At 35.6% G+C, this 18107-nt stretch overlaps 1 protein-coding gene across 1 annotated transcript in view; it reads left to right on the plus strand.

The window, feature by feature from the left end:
* Nucleotides 1-18107, plus strand: part of Gnptab (N-acetylglucosamine-1-phosphate transferase subunits alpha and beta) — a 281886-nt gene that overhangs the window by 135470 nt on the left and 128309 nt on the right. Inside the window, exons 11-12 of the mRNA XM_090393683.1 lie at nucleotides 546-601; nucleotides 10865-10979. Coding sequence (XP_090249809.1) covers nucleotides 546-601; nucleotides 10865-10979 — 171 coding nt within the window. The remainder of the gene's footprint in view (nucleotides 1-545; nucleotides 602-10864; nucleotides 10980-18107) is intronic.

Raw genomic sequence — 18107 nt, forward strand, 5'->3', positions numbered from 1 at the left:
GTCCTCTTCATGAAGCATTAGTATATTGTATTTAACTTTCAGGAATCATGCAAAGTCTGGAAACAATTAGGGAAATCTTTAACAGGAATAAATGTAATATCGGTGATATTGCAATTCGGTGGAGGAGCACCACACACACACACACCTAGCACACCCTGAATATTCATATGTTGCTTTGTTGTTTCAGTTATTTAAATGGTGTGCTGGATAATGTGACAAATTCCTTGGCAATTCCTATGATGTTAAGAAAGCTGATATCTTCTGTGACATACTTGTCGAATTTGTTAACCAGTGCTAGTCAATAAAATAATTTGTGCATTTTTTTCCCTTCATTAGTGGAATACATTTTATTTTTGCAGCTGTACTCGTTTAATTAATCACGTTTGCTTGTTTTAGTTATCAGGAAAAAATTCTCCAAAATAATTATTCATTTTTAATATATTAACTCTCCTAGTGTACTGTACTTAAAACTTTTATGTTATGTAATCTCTGGATTTTATTTTAATTTTGCTATATTTAACATATGTATTTATTTTTCATCTTAGTGTACTGCAATCCTGATTGTGCCAATAACTGGTTAGCAGATAGGTATTGTGATAAGGTAAGCCTTTCCAGATTTAATGTTTTTTTCCCCACTTTATTAAGAGCATGTCTATTACCTTATACGGCAATAGTGCCAATTTATTGTATATATTGTAATTCAATGCACTTTTACAATATATTGTAAAAGTGCATTGAATTGGACACCATCAATGTAATTTCATCTATTAAAAGTTGTTTCTCAGAAAACTCTCAGGAAAACTGGGAATTTATATGTCCATTGTGTTTGTGTGTACTGTGTGTGTGTGTATGTGTGTGTATATATATATATATATATATATATATATATATATATATATATATATTTCAGGGTATCGGTTAATAATAACTTAAGCAATATGTATACTTCATTATTTTCAGTAACTTATTTGTAAATGCTGTTTTTTACTTCTTTGATTTACATTTTTTTTACACACTATAGCAAACATTGCTATAATGAACTACAAAAAAGACCATCTTAAGTCATCATCATCATCATCAAATTCCTGCCATGTACCCTCAAGGGGTGTACAGGATATGACAGTACTACATGAAAAAATTACATCATTACTAACTTCCTATCTACAATTTTTCTCCAAATCAGTCTGTTACTTGTCAAGACTCCAACATTATCAGATCTTATATTTCTATCGTCTAAGGCACTTTGTACCGTATCAATCCACCTATATCTTGGTCTTCCTCTGGGTCGTTTTCCTGCCAACCTGGCAGAGAACACTTGTTTTGCTAATCTTTCCTCTCCCATTCTATTTAAGTGACCATACCATCTGAGATTAGCTCTGCTAACGCATTCCTGGATGCTGACAATGTCAAGTTCTTTCCTAATATCCTCATTTTTAATATGATATTGCCATTGATGCCATCTGTTCACGCCTCTAATCTTTCTCAGGACTCTCATATCTGCGGTCTCTAGTCTTTGGTCAAGTGTTTTACTTCTGACCCAGCTCTCAGATCCATAAGTTAAAATTGGTTTGAACACAGTCTTGTATACAGCTAATTTAGTGTTCCGACTAATTTCTTTCTTATTCCATATGAATTTATTCAATTGACTTCCCACGATACCAGCTTTGCTGATTCTGTTGTCTATTTCTATATTTAGTTTACCATCTTCAGTAAAAATTGTGCCTAAGTAGCTGAAATGTTTTACTTGTTCCACAGGTTCTCCATTCACAACACAGTTGACATTTTCAATGATTCTGCCTATTTTCATTGTCTTTGTCTTTTTATTGCTGACCTTCATACCATATCTATTACAACAGCTATTCAATTTAGTCAGAGAATCTTGCAGACTTGTAGCGGATTTATTTAGAAGTATAACATCATCCGCATAAAGCAAAGAGCTGACATTAACATCTCCAATTCTGATATCAGGTTTAATACCACATTCCTTCATAATGTGATCCATATAGATAATGAATAACAGAGGGGATAATGTACATCCTTGTCTCACACCAGATTTAACATTAAACCATCTTCCTGTACTTCCTTCAATTCTAACTGCTGACTCACAACTCAAATAAAGACTCAGTATTGCTTGATATAATGCCCCATTGACACCATATAACTGCAGCGTATTGAATAGCTTCTCTCTTGGCACCTTGTCATATGCCTTTTCCAAATCGACAAAACTTAAATACAGATCTTTGTTATATTCCCATGCTTTCTCGACTATTTGTCGTAAAGTGAAGATCTGATCCTCACAGCCTCTATTTGGCCTGAATCCAGCTTGTTCTTCACCAAGCTTTTCTTCCACAATTCTTCTCAACCGTTTCTCAAGTATACTGGCATAGATCTTGCCAGGAACACTCAGTAGGGAAATACCTCTGTAATTCTCACATTCAGTTTTATTTTCCTTTTTATATATGGGTACTATGAGAGCTCTACTCCAATCATCGGGAATTCGTCCCTCTGTCCAGGCTTTCTGAACTATGCAGTGCAGCCACTGTAAGACTCTTATACCACCATACTTCAGCATTTCTGGTCGAATATCATCTACTCCTGCTGCCTTTCCACATTTCAAGCCTTTGATGGCTTTTTCTACTTCAAGTATGGATATGTATTCCTGACTGCATGCCTGGTCAGTGTTTTTTATCACTGTGCTGTCATCACTACTTGTTTCATTTAGCAGTTTTTCAAAGTAATTACTCCATACTTCAAGGATATCTTTTTCTCCTGTTTTCATTTCACCTTTATCATCTCTAATTCCTTTTACAGCACTCTTTCCTCCATTCCTAAGCTTCTTCAACAACCTCCAGAATATTTTGCCACCTTCTTGATATTTATTTTCTATATTCTTGCCAAAGTCCTCCCATGACTTTTGTTTAGTTAGTTTTACACACTGTTTAGCTTTCTTACATTTGTCTCTGTATTCTGTAAGAGTAAAAGCTGACTTATTTGCCAGGAACTTTTGATATGCTTTCTTCTTTTCCTTCACTGCCTCTCTAACTTCCTGTGTCCACCAGGGAGTTCTGATTTTTTTATCTTTGCACACAACCTCACCACATGCCTCTCTGGCAGAATCAATCAATGTTTCCTTCAGAGTTTGCCACTGAATCTCCAAGGTTTGATTCCTGTTCTCAAACTCTTTCATTTTCTTTTCAATAATATTTCTGTATTTTAGTCTACAGTTTACATCTGAGAGCTGCTCAACTTTTATTCGCTTTAAAACTTTCTTACATGTTATTCTTTTCAATATGAAATTCAATTTTATCCTGCTCAAGACTAAATAGTGATCACTTCCAATTTCAAATCCTCTGTACACTCTGGTGTCCTGCACCAGGGAGAAAACATCACTATCAACAATAACATAGTCAATGAGACTTTTCTTATTCCTAGCCTCTTCTCTCCATGTGAATTTGTGCACATTTTTATGTTGGAACATGGTGTTAGTAATAACCAGTCCATGTACTGAGCAGAAATCCAACAGATATTTGCCATTATTATTAGCTTTGCTCTTTTCTCCAAATTTTCCCAAAATATTTTTGTATGTCTCACAATCATTTCCTACTCTACTATTTAGATCCCCAACAAGGACCAACTTTTCCTTTTTCATTGTGTCAGTTGCTTTTTCTAAAGCCTCAAAGAATTCCTCCACTTCTACCTTAGTAGAACCTTCTGTGGGACCATAGGCACAAATAAGTCTCATTGTCCAGTTCCCCATTCTCATATTTGCCCACATTACTCTACTTGAGACTGACTGCCATTCAAGAAGATTAGCCTCGTATTTTGTGTTGAATACTATGGCTACTCCTTCTTTTCCTTGATTGTTATTGCCTGAATATAGCATTTTGTATTTATTGCTCAGAAAGATCTCACCAGTTTTGGTCTTTTTTGTTTCAGTCACCCCTATTATGTCGATCTGGTACTTATCTAATTCCTCAGCTAGCTCCATTTCTTTGCCATTCAGGCTTCTTACGTTGATAGTACCGATCTTTAACTCTGGTGATGTTGAGTTGGGGTTTGTTTTCAGATTTGTTCCAGTAGCTGACTTTTCGCTGTTCGCCCTGGTTCCCTGGCGAAAACAACGGGGGCCTTGTTTAACCGGGCTACACCCCAGCCGGCATGAAATTTTGTCATGTTATACCATCATTTTTTATTTTGGTTTAACCAATAAGAATACAATTTGGTCAGCTAAATCCCAAATTGCCAGCCCATCCTCGTTCATTCAGTATCAAAGTAGATACCCGACAGGGTGCACCACGAGAAGGTGAGGATTGGACATTAGGTCAGAAGCCCTGGTCGGTTCTCTGCATTCCTTTAAAGGCTATGTGGAGGTCTCCTCTCAGTTATACAGCTTTGACCCTTAAGCATCCCCTTATGTCTTCCATCTTAAGTCTTCCAACTTAATACAGGCAAACCTTGCTTAACTCAATTAATTAATCCATCAATTAATGCACACTAAGCGAAATCACGCTAAGCGAATGCAATAAACAATAGGAATAATATTAATTTATCCATCAGTTAGCATAAATTTGGGAAAAAAATTCCAGTATAAGCTATATTAGAGGATAAAATAATCAAAGTTAATAAAAATCAATTGCTTATATTTTTATTTAATGTCTAAACATTTGATGGAGCTAAAGATATTTGAATCGTGCTCGACTTTTTCATCTTGTCATGCAGTTTGCGATAGCTGCTGAACACTTTATCAAGATTTTGGCCAACTTTGACGCTTCCTTCCATATCAGGATCAGCATCAAACAAAATTTCCTTAGCATGCTCAATGTGATTGAAAACTAGCTCAAGTTCTTTTGCAGTTAGCTTTTTAGTCATAACATTCTCTTCTTATTTGCACTCATTATCTTCTTCATATGCACGCTGTTCTTCTAGTTGAAGGAGATTGTGCTCGCTTAACTGTTCTGAATGGGAATCAAGCAAGTTTCTCATAACTTCATTATCCAGTTCATTAAATCCAAGTTCTTTTCCAAATGTGATGATTTCTTCAAAATATTAGATCTTGGATTTCGTGCATGATAAACTAACATAGGCTTGAGTTTAAAGTTGCCTTCTGCATTGCCTCTAATAAGAGCGTAAGACGATCTTTAGATACTTTGTATTCTGGTTGAGATGCTTCAGTTTTAGCTAGGAAAGTTTTTGTTGGCATATGCTTCCAAAAGAAACCAATTTCGTCAACGTTGAATATTTGCCGATCATCATAATCACCTTCCTTAATTATCCTTTGCAATTCTTCATGAAACTTGGCCACATAATCTTTTTTAGCACTAGCAGATTCCCCAGTTATTGTTATGTTATGCAGTCCAGTTCGATTTTCAAAAATGGTCAAGCCATCCTTAACTCGCAGTAAAGCTTTCACATTCCTCTTGAAATTTGGTGTCTTTCAATGAGGTAAAAATATAGAGAGCTTTTGTCTGAATATTCCCTGTAAAGTAAGTGGTATACTTTCATGTCTCTTAATGACTTCCAGCTTTTCCCCTCGCTGCAGACTGGCAACAAAAAATTTCTTGTAACATAAAATTTCGCATAAAGCAGGAAATGGTATCATTCTACTCAGTCACGCTAACTGATTATCATGTATAATGAATTCACGTTAAGTGGGGTTTTCCTGTAGAACCAATGCTATTTTAAGCTAACTATTGCAAACAGTGAAAGTTGAAAACATTCACTTTAACCAACTTAATTTCTAGCAAGTGATCTTGCAATCCATACCACAAAATTTATAACTTATTTATTGCCATGATGGATGATTCCCTCTCTTTGAGCTTTGCCATCGGTGTAAGAATGCCTCATGGTTTTGTTCTCCTTGCTCCTATACATAAATGGCATGGTCTCAGTTACCACTATCCTGTCCACACCTTGGCTGATGATAGTACACTCCATTCATCCCTCTCAAACCATGCAATGCTTAGAAATCTTGAGCTTTAAGATTTCTCCAAAAGTGCATTAAGCACTGATCTCCATACAATTCTTCAATGGGGAGAGAATAACCTGGTCTCCATTGCCACCAAAACTGTCTTGCCTTTTCTCTTGCAAAAGGGATCTCAAGTCATTTACCCTGTCTGATACATAAATCACTAGACAGGATCATATTTCTCTCCTTGGACTGATATTTACCTCCAGCCTCTTCTGGCATAAATATATGTCATATTTTTCTTTACCCTCCCATAATAAATTCACTAAAGCAATGGAACCAGATAGTGCCAAATTAAATTCAACAGTGGTTTTCATATTCTAAAAATGAATGTTTTCATTATTAATGTGTTAGAAAATTTCTTTCCATCACGAACATAAGCCTGATGAGGACTTGCACTAATGTATACTGAATTTATAGTTGTCAAGCTAATGATGACATTTTAGCATTCAAGCATTTTATTTAGTGCTGCCCAGGACTGAGAATTAAATTTTTTGAAGGAATGTGTCCATTCTTGTATATATTCTATTACGGTAAAACTTAAATTGTGAATGCTTAGAAAACTATCAGCAGTCCAAATGTGCAATAACTATTCAACATTGGCAAGTAAATATTCTTTATTTTGTTTCATTTTAGTGTTGCCAATAAAAATATCAATTTCAACTCTTACTTCACATGCTCATGCATATTGTCTTTCAGTTTCTCTGAATTGTTGGTGAAAACAATTTTAAGTTTATATAAGAAATATGTTAATATAAGTGAAAGTCATCATCATCATCAAATTCCTGCAGTGTACCCTCAAGGGGTGTACAGGATATGATAGTACTACATGAAAAATTTACATCATTACTAACTTCCTATCTACAATTTTCCTCCAGATCAGTCTGTTACTTGTCAAGACTCCAACATTATCAGATCTTATATTTCTATTGTCTAAGGCACTTTGTACTGTATCAATCCACCTATATCTTGGTCTTCCTCTGGGTCGTTTTGCTGCCAGCCTGGCAGGAAACGCTTCTTTTGCTCATCTTTCCTCGCCCATTCTGTTTAAGTGACCATACCACCTGAGATTGGCTCTGCTAACGCATTCTTGGATGCTGACAATGTCAAGTTCTTTCCTAATATCCTTGTTTTTAATATGATATTGCCATTGATGCCATCTGTTCACACCTATAATCTTTCTCAGAATTCTCATATCTGTGGTCTCTAGTCTTTGGTCAAGTGTTTTACTTCTGACCCAGCTCTCAGAACCATAAGTTAAAATTGGTTTGAACACTGTCTTGTATACAGCCAATTTTGTATTTTGACTAATTTCTCTCTTATTCCATATGAATTTATTCAATTGACTTCCTACCATACCAGCTTTGTTGAATCTGTTGTCTATTTCCATATTTAATTTGTTATCTTCAATAAAAATCGTGCCTAAGTAGCTGAAATGTTTTACTTGTTCCACAGGTTCTCTGTTCACAATGCAGTTGAGATTTTCAACGATTCTACCTATTTTCATTGTCTTTGTCATTTTATTGCTGACCTTCATACCATATCTATTACAACAGTTATTCAATTTAGTCAAAGAATCTTGCAAACTTGTAGCGGATTTATGTAGAAGTATAACATCGTCCGCATAAAGCAAAGAGCTGACATTAACATCTCTAATTCTGATATCATGTTTAATACCACTTTCCTTCATAATGTGATCCATATAGTTAATGAATAAAAAAGGGGATAATGTACATCCTTGTCTCACACCAGATTTAACGTTAAACCATCTTCTTGTACTTCCTTCAATGCTAACTGCTGACTTGCAACTCAAATAAAGACGAAGTATTGATTGATATAATGCCCCATTGACACCATATAAATGTAGCATATTGAATAGCTTCTCTCTTGGCACCTTATCATATGCCTTTTCCAGATCTACAAAACTTAAATACAGATCTTTGTTATATTCCCATGATTTCTCAACTATTTGTCGTAAAGTGAAGATTTGATCCTGACAGCCTCTATTTGACTTGAATCCAGCTTGTTCTTCACCAAGTTTTTCTTCCACAATTCTTCTCAACCGTTTTTCATGTATACTTTCATATATCTTACCATGAACACTCAGTAGGGAAATACCTCTGTAATTCTCACATTCAGTTTTATTTCCCTTTTTATATATGGGTACTATGAGAGCTCTACTCCAATCATCGGGAATTCGTCCCTCTGTGTAGGCATTCTGAACTATGCAGTGCAGCCACTGTAAGACTTTTATACCTCCATACTTGAGCATTTCTGGTCGAATATCATCTACTGCTGCCTTTCCACATTTCAAGCCTTTGATGGCTTTTTCTACTTCAATTATGGATATGTATTCCTGACTGTATGCCTACTCAATGTTTTTTACCACTGTTCTGTCATCACTGCTTGTTTCATTTAGCGGCTTTTCAAAGTAATTACTCCATACTTCAAGGATGTCTTTTTCTCCCGTTTTCATGTCACCTTTATCATCTCTAACTCCTTTTACAGCACTCTTTCCTCCATTCCTAAGCTTCTTCAGCAACCTCCAGAATATTTTCCCACCTTCTTGATATTTATTTTCTATGTTCTTGCCAAAGTCCACCAATGACTTTTGTTTAGCTAGTTTTACACAGTATTTAGCTTTCTTACATTTGTCTCTGTATTCTCTAAGAGCACAAGCTGACTTATTTGCTAGGAACTTTTGATATACTTTCTTCTTTTTCTTCACTGCCTTTAACTTCCTGTGTCCACCATGGAGTTCTGATTTTTCTATCCTTGCAGACAACCTCATCACATGCCTGTCTGGCTGAATCAATCAAGGTTTTCTTCAAGGCTTGCCACTGAATCTCCAAGGTTTGGTTCCTGTTCTCAAACTCTTTCATTTTTTCTTCAATAATCTTTGTTTATTTTAGTCTACAGTTCACATCTGAGAGCTGCTCAACTTTTATTCGTTTTAAAACTTTCTTGTTATTCTTTTCAATATGAAATTCAATTTTATCCTGCTCAAGACTAAATAGTGATCACTTCCAATTTCAAATCCTCTGTACACTCTGGTGTCCTGCACCAGGGAGAAAACATCACTATCAACTATAACATAGTCAATGAGACTTTTCTTATTCCTAGCTTCTTCTCTCCATGTGTATTTGTGCACATTTTTATGTTGGAACATGGTGTTAGTAATAACCAGTCCATGTCCTGAGCAGAAATCCAACAGATATGTGCCATTATTATTAGCTTTGCTCTTTTCTCCAAATTTTCCGAAACATTTTTGTGTCTGACAATCATTTCCTACTGTGCTATATTTAGATCCCCAGCAAGGACCAACTTTTCCTTTTTCATTGTGTCAGTGGCTTTTTCTAAAGCCTCAAAAAATTCCTCCACTTCTACCTTAGTAGAACTTCTGTGAGACCATAGGCACAAATAAGTCTCATTGTCCAGTTCCCCATTCTGATATTTGCCCACATTAGTCTACTCGAGACTGCCTGCCATTCAAGAAGATTAGCCTCATATTTTGTATTGAATACTATGGCTACTCCTTCTTTTCCTTGATTGTCATTGCCTGAATATAACATTTTGTATTTATTGCTTAGAAAGATCTCACCAGTTTTTGTCTTTTTTGTTTCAGTCACCCCGATTATGTCGATCTGGTACTTATCTAATTCCTCAGCTAGCTCCATCTCTTTGCCATTCAGGCTTCTTATGTTGATAGTACCGATCTTTAACTCTGGTGATGTTGAGTTGGGGTGTGTTTTCAGACTTTTTCCAGTAATTGACTTTTTGCTGTTTGCCCTGGTTCCCTGGCGAAAACAACAGGGGGCCTCGTTTAACCGGGCGACGCCTCCCGCTGACATGAAATTTTTATCATGTTGTACCATCATTTTGTATTTTGGTTTAACCAATAAGAATACAATTTGGTCGACTAAATCCCAACTTGCCAGCCCATCCTCGTTCATTCAGTATCCAGGTCGATACCCAACAGGGTGCACCACGAGAAGGTGAGGATTGGACATTACGTCAGAAGCACTGGTCGGTTCTCCACATTCCTTTAAAGGCTATGTGGAGGTCTCCTCTCAGTTATACAGCTTTGACCCTTAAGTACCCCCCTATATAAGTGAAAGTTGATTTTCAAGAAAAAAATAATAAAAAAAATATATATATATATATATGGTTAGGCATATGTCAATGAAAGAAAAATATTTAAGTCCTTTATAACCGTCTTACTCCTTTCAAAAACAGGTCATGAAGATAACCAGTGCATTTTATTAAGGAATATCCAGAGCATGGTCTGCCAATCCAGACTTGTTATACAGATGATTGTGGATGTGCCACAGATTGTTTGCCAGTATAGCAAAGTTACCAAATGATTTTTGTTGATTAACAGATTAGTTTTCACAAGAATACTTTGAAAGTTTATTGGCAAACAGTCTGTGGCACATCCACAGTCATCTATATAATAAGTCTGGATTGGCAGACCATGCTATGGATACTCCTTGACATGGGAGCAGATGGAGGAAAATGTGTATATTACATAGAGACTGTTATAGGTTTGAGAGATTATTTTTAGAATCGGTATCAGCTATAAAGCACTCTCCCAACCTCAATAAATATGGTTACATTAATTTACCAAACATCTGGATGACTATCATTTTAAGACCTGATAGTCTGACTTCTCTAAATTAACTTTATGGTTATCCTACCCATAGAGAGTGCTGTGTAAGGACATTAGTTCTGCTTTCAGTTACAATTTGAATTATTTCCCCCTTATTTAGTTCAGTGCTATGTGCTGTTACAGTTATAATTGTGCTCTGATGATGCTGGGTAGAAAACAGCAAAATATTAGTGAGTTTAATAAATGTGTTTTTCCTCTTTTTACAATAGAGCTTTGTTTTGTTCTTGCAGGCCTGTAATGTAAAGGAATGTGCCTTTGATATAGGAGATTGTGGAACAGAGAATTACAATCATTTATCAGGATTTGACTTGTTGGAATCTCAGCAGACCTATGAAATGCCTCAAGGTGAGTGCATTCTTGTTTTAACTTTATGGTGATTATTTTTGTGGCAAATACAGTGATACCTCGGCTAACAAGTGATCATGCTAACTAATTTTTCGGCTAACGAAGATTTTTTCACTGTTTTTCGAACTCGGCTAACGAATGTTAGTGGATGTGCACACTAACATAAAGCAGCAAACATGAACGGTCGGGCCATTCCAGGAGCTTATCTTTTCCATCTGTATGTATGTGACAAAGAAATGAGCTGACCACATCACATAGGGGAGACCCACCAACAAGACTGGGTTGTTTATGTTCGAGACAGCGAGAAGTGAGACGCCTCATACCAGTATCAGTACGGTGCATGCTCCGTGTGGCTGTGAATGCGAGAGGTAAGTGTGATAGCATTTATTCTTCACTTGGCTCAATTCTACTATGGGGGATTAATTCATAATTAGTAAATTAGTTTGTCTTTGGCTACAAAGTGGCATCCCAACAAAGCTGAAATGAACAGACTTTGTGCATTGGTTGAAGACAAGTGTCTGAATCACTTTAAAAACATTCTGAAAAAAAGAGAAGTTCAATCAACTTTGGACAGATTTTTGACTTCTCCTTTAGCAAAGAGACAGAGGCCAGCTACTTAAGAAGAGGAGACTTAACTTGAATAAACTTTGAAAATTTAGAAGAAGAATAGTAAAAACGTTTTGTACATATTTTCAGTGTAATCATCATCAAATTCCTGCCATATACCCTCAAGGGGGGAGGTATAGGATATGATAGTACTACATGAAAAAATTCACATCATTACTAACTTCCTATCTACAATTTTCTCCAAATCAGTCTGTTACTTGTCAAGACATCAACATTATCAGATCTTATATTTCTATCGTCTAAGGCACTTTGTACTGTATCAATCCACCTATATCTTGGTCTTCCTCTGGGTCGTTTTCCTGCCAAACGGCAGAGAACACTTGCTTTGCTAATCTTTCCTCACCCATTCTGTTTAAGTGACCATACTATCTGAGATTAGCTCTACTAACGCATTCTTGGATGCTGACAATGTCAAGTTATTTCCTAATATCCTCGTTTTTAATATGATATTGCCATTAATGCCAATTGTTCACGCCTCTAATCTTTCTCAGGACTCTCATATCTGTGGTCTTTAGTCTTTGGTCAAGTGTTTTACTTCTGACCCAGCTCTCAGAACCATAAGTTAAAATTGGTTTGAACACTGTCTTGTATACAGCTAATTTAGTGTTCTGACTAATTTCTCTCTTATTCCATATGAATTTATTTAATTGACTTCCTACCATACCAGCTTTGTTGATTCTGTTGTCTATTTCCATATTCATTCTCGTGGAAAGATTTCCACAAGAATAAATTAAATTAAATTAATATTTCCATATTTAATTTACCATCTTCACTAAAAATCATGCCTAAGTAGCTGAAATGTTTTACTCGTTCCACAGGTTCTCCGTTCACAACACAGTTGACATTTTCAACGATTCTGCCTATTTTCATTGTCTTTGTCTTTTTATTGCTGACCTTCATACCATATCTATTACAACAGTTGTTCATTTTAGTCAGGGAATCTTGCAGACGTGTAGTGGATTTATTTAGAAGTATAACATCGTCCGCATAAAGCAAAGAGCTGACATTAACATCTCCAATTTTGATATCATTTTTAATACCACTTTTCTTCATAATGTGATCCATATAGATAATGTACATCCTTGTTTCACACCAGATTTAACATTAAACCATCTTCCTGTACTTCCTTCAATTCTAACTGCTGACTTACAACTCAAATAAAGACTACGTATTGCTTGATATAATGCCCCATTGATACCATATAATTGCAGCGTATTGAATAGCTTCTCTCTTGGCACCTTGTCATATGCCTTTTCCAAATCGACAAAACTTAAATACAGATCTTTGTTATATTCCCATGCTTTCTCGACTATTTGTCGTAAAGTGAAGATCTGATCCTGACAGCCTCTATTTGGCCTGAATCCAGCTTGTTCTTCACCAAGCTTTTCTTCCACAATTCTTCTCAACTGTTTCTCAAGTATACTTGCATAGATCTTGCCAGGAACACTCAGTAGGGAAATACCTCTGTAATTCTCACATTCAGTTTTATTTCCCTTTTTATATATGGGTACTATGAGAGCTCTCTTCCAATCATCTGGAATTTGTCCCTCTGTCCAGGCCTGCTGAACTATGCAGTGCAGCCACTGTAAGACTTTTATACCACCATACTTCAGCATTTCTGGTCGAATATCATCTACTCCTAAGATGAAAAGCCAAATGGCTGTTTTTTTCTGGCGATGTTGATAAGTTAAGGGGATAAAAATCCCTTATTGTTTTTCAGCCAGTAAGCGAAACTAAGATCGAAAACTACGATCTGAACGTTTCATGCCGACGAACTATCGGTGGATCCAAGTGTACATGACCACTTGGTAGTGCCACACCAGGGCAACTCGTTGCAAAGGTGGAGCAAGATCCCTCACTATTCTTGGTATTTTCTCATAATGTAAAAACACACAGCTCCTAGGAGATGTAGTACTGTTTTACATTATGAGGAGATGTCACTACCCAGACCGGTTTCAACGTTTTTTGAGGTCTCATCAGTGAGTAACCTTATCAGTGAGTGAGTCCCCTTAACTTATCAACATCTCCAGAAAAAAATAGCCATTTGGCTTTTCATCTTAGTTATAATATGTTATAATATAATATAGTGACACACCTTTCTGCAATCTAATAGCGAAAGTATGTAAGTTCTTTTCACTTAAACTCTGATATTCTAGGTCTTGCTACTCACTGATGAGACCTCAAAAAAAGTTGAAACCGGTCTGGGTAGTGACCTCTCCTCATAATGTAAAACAGTACTACATCTCCTAGGAGCTGTGTGTTTTTACATTATGAGAAAATATCAGGAATAGTGAGGGATCTTGCTCCACCTTTGCAATGAGTTGCCCTGGTGTGGCACTACCAAGTGGTCACGTACACTTGGATCCACCGACAGTTCGTTGGCATGAAACGTTCAGATCATAGTTTTCGATCTTAGTTTCGTTTACTGGCTGAAAAACAATAAGGGATTTTTATCCCCTTAAATCATCTACTCCTGTTGCCCTTTCACATTTCAAGCCTTTGATGGCTTTTTCTACTTCAAGTATGGATATGTATTCCTGACGGTATGCCTGTTGAGTGTTTTTTACCACTGTACTATCACTGCTTCTTTCATTTTGCAATTTTTAGAAGTAATTACTCTATACTTCAAGGATATCTTTTTCATGTCACCTTTGTCATCTCTAACTCCTTTTACAGCACTCTTTTCTCCATTTCTAAGCTTCTTCAACAACCTCCAGAATATTTTACCACCTTCTTGATATTTATTTTCTATGTTCTTGCCAAAGTCATCCCATGATTTTTGTTTGGCTGGTTTTACACAGTGTTTCGCTTTCTTACATTTGTCTCTTTATTCTCTAAGAGCAAAAGCTGACTTATTTGTCAGGTACTTTTGATATGTTTTCTTCTTTTCCATCATTGCCTCTTTAATTTCCTGTGTCCACCAGGGAGTTCTGATTTTTTTATCCTTACAGACAACCTCACCACATGCCTCTCTGGCTGAATCAATCAGGGTTTTCTTCAAGACTTTCCACTGAATCTCCAAGGTTTGGTTCCTGTTCTCAAACTCTTTCATTTTTTCTTCAATAATCTTTGTGTATTTTAGTCTACAGTTCACATCAGAGAACTGCTCAACTTTTATTTGCTTTGAAACTTTCTTACATGTTATTCTTTTCAATGTGAAATTCAATTTTATCCTGCTCAAGACTAAATAGTGATCACTTCCAATTTCAAATCCTCTGTACACTCTGGTGTCCTGCACCAGGGAGAAAACATCACAATCAACAATAACATGGTCAGTGAGACTTTTCTCATTCCTTGCCTCTTCTCTCCATGTAGAATTTGTGCACATTTTCATGTTGTAACATGGTGTTAGTAATAACCAGTCCATGTCCTGAGCAGAAATCCAACAGAGGTATTTGCCATTATTATTGGCTTTGTTCTTTTCTCCAAATTTTCCCAAAATATTTTTGTTTGTCTGACAATCATTTCCTACTCTGCTGTTTAGATTCCCAACAATGACCAACTTTTCCTTTTTCATTGTGTCAGTTGCTTTTTCTAAAGCCTCAAAAAATTCCTCCATTTCTGCCTTAGTAGAACCTTCTGTGGGACCATAGGCAGAAATAAGTCTCATTGTCCAGTTTCCTTTCTGATATTTGCCCACATCACTCTACTTGAGACTGCTTGCCATTTAAGATTAGCCTCGTATTTTGTGTTTAATACTGTGGCTAGTCCTTCTTTTCCTTGATTGTTATTGCCTGAATATAACATTTTGTATTTATTGCTCAGAAAGATCTCACCAGTTTTTGTCTTTTTTTGTTTCAGTCACCCCTATTATGTCGATCTGATATTTATCTAATTCCTCAGCTAGCTCCATTTCTTTGCCATTCAGGCTTATGTTGATAATACTGATCTTTAACTCTGATGATGTTGAGTTGGGGTGTATTTTCAGATTTGTCCCAGTAGCTGACTTTTCGCTGTTTGTCCTGGTTCCCTGGCGAAAACAGCCAGGAGCCTTGTTTAATCGGGCGACGTCCCAGCTGACATGAAATTTTGTCATGTTGTATCATCATTTTGTATTTTGGTTTAAGCCAATAAGAATACAATTTAGTCGGCTAAATCCCAAATTGACAGCCCATCCTCTTTCGTTCAGTATCCAGGTAGATATCCAACAGCGTGCACCACGAGAAGGTGAGGATTGGACTTTAAGTCAGAAGCCTGATCGGTTCTCCCAATTCCTTTAAAGGCTATGTGAAGTTCTCCTCTCAGTTATACAGCTTTGACCCTTAAGCACCCCTTTATTTCAGTTTAATAAAGTGTATATAATAGTGTAAAGATGGTCAATTTTTCATTCTACTTTCCATTCTCCTTCGTCTAATTGGGTAGTTGTTCATATCCGCCTTTGGTGAGTTTTTTTGCCCTTTTATAGTGTGGTTTTTACTATTTTATAAAACTTATCTTTAAATAGTAGGCAGCATTGAGAACGAATTAAACGATTTTCTATAGAAACCTACTGGAAATCATGTTTCACCTAAAGAATTTGATTCCGGAACGAATTATCTTCGTTAGCCAAGATATAAGTATTACATAATAGTTTTTGCATTATTACTAGATTCTATTTGTAGTTTTTTCCAAATTAGTCTATTAGTTGAATACACTCCAATATTTTCAAATTATCTATATCATTTTAAACCATAACTGACATTAAATGCATAGTTTTTGTATTATGTTGCATATACAGAAATTGTCTATTGTATATGCAGTTCTGATTCATCCTAAAGAGGTTGGGGTTTCTACAAAAGGTTGGATGAAGAATTTGGAGGAAATTTTTATTCATCAGGTTTATCTAATATCATGACTCGTAGCACATGGTGATAACTGTGACAGAGCACATCAGTATTGCTTTATACGCCATGAACTTTGTATGAAGACAGTCATTTCATGTAGGACATCATTTTTATTAGTTCATTAGTAATATAGAATACAAAAGGACATTCAAAATGGATAATGTATGAAATATAATGTATTTACAAATACATAGCAATGTGCACTGCATAAAGGGAATTAATACTGATAGAATAAACAGATTCAAGCTCTTGATCTAGATTTGATTTCCAGTCATCATGATCCGACTTTGTGAAAGACTTGTTTGGACCACTGCAACACTTTTATATTTCCGTATCTCAGTGTTTCAGGTAGAATATCTTCTACTTCAGTTGCCCTTGCACATTTCAATTTTGATTGCTTTTAATAGTTATTATTGATGCATACTTGTGAATGTATTCTTCCTGGATATATTCTACTAATGTTCTGTTGTTTGTTACCTTATTTAATAATTTTTGAAAGTAATTAATCCAAACATTCAGAATTTTTTATCTTCAGTTTTTTTAATATCAAACTGAGGAAAGAGTATACTATAAAAGTAATAAGATCCCACAGGTGTTCTTTCATCAGTCTCTAAGCTTTACTTAGTGGCCCCCAAAACATTTTGTCTACCATGATATTTGTGTTTTCTTTCCAAAATCTTTTCTGCGACTTCTCTTAGTTACATTCATGCAGAATTTAACTTTCCTGAATTTTTTCTATAATTACTGCCTTGCTACTTAGAAACTTTTTTTATACAATTTTTTTTTTTCACGGACTGCTTATAACATTTTTACTACCATGGAGTTCTTATGTTACTGTCTTTGCTGATATCTTCACCATATGCTTCCCTGCATGAATCAATCAACTTTTTCCTCAGATTTTGCTTTAGTTTCTAAATTTGGATCTTGTTTCAAAATCTTTTGTTTTTCCCAATAATATATTTCTTTGGATCTGCATTCATATCTGAGAGTTGTTCACCATTGGTGCTTTTCAAAAAACGTCTCAGCGTAAGGCAGTTTGGCAAGGCTTGTCTAGGGTTTCTAATATTTATTATATATCTTTTTTATATATTATATTTCTATATATTTATTTATTTTATTTATTTTTTACATAATCCAGAACCTCCCCCCTCCACTTTAGAGAAATATGAAACTTTTCAAGCCATTTCATGCTCTCAAGTAAATTCATTGCCTAGAGTGATACAAGTTAGTGATGTGTATGTGTACAAGTTAGTTTATAAATTCAGGATTTGATTCCTGTCACATATCTGAGATAATCATTTATAAGAACTTTTGTACAAGTCAAATATATAGTCATCATCATATGGAGCTTGCAGGAGATTTTTCTTTTCCAGTTTCTTTGGATTTCATCCCACAAAACATACAAAGCAACCAGAGAATGCACAAAATGTTCAGATACGATATGTTTGTTTTGGTCTTAGTTGCTTTGCATAATAACTTTTCAACTAACCCACCCACACATTACAAGGCTTTATTCATCTTGATCAGGAAGAGGGCAGAGAGAGAGAGAGAGAGAGAAATAATTTCAGTATTTTTATTTATTTTTCTTTTTTTCAATTGTAAAGTACAACCTAATTTAGCATTAGGTTTCTTAGTTCAAAAAATTTGAAAAGACAAGGAGGATATATACTGTATATAT

The sequence above is a fragment of the Typopeltis vanoorti genome, chromosome 6 (assembly GCF_054136105.1).
Source record: "Typopeltis vanoorti isolate ZY-2024b chromosome 6, IOZ_Tvanoo_1.0, whole genome shotgun sequence".
Classification (NCBI taxonomy): Eukaryota; Metazoa; Arthropoda; class Arachnida; order Uropygi; family Thelyphonidae; genus Typopeltis; species Typopeltis vanoorti.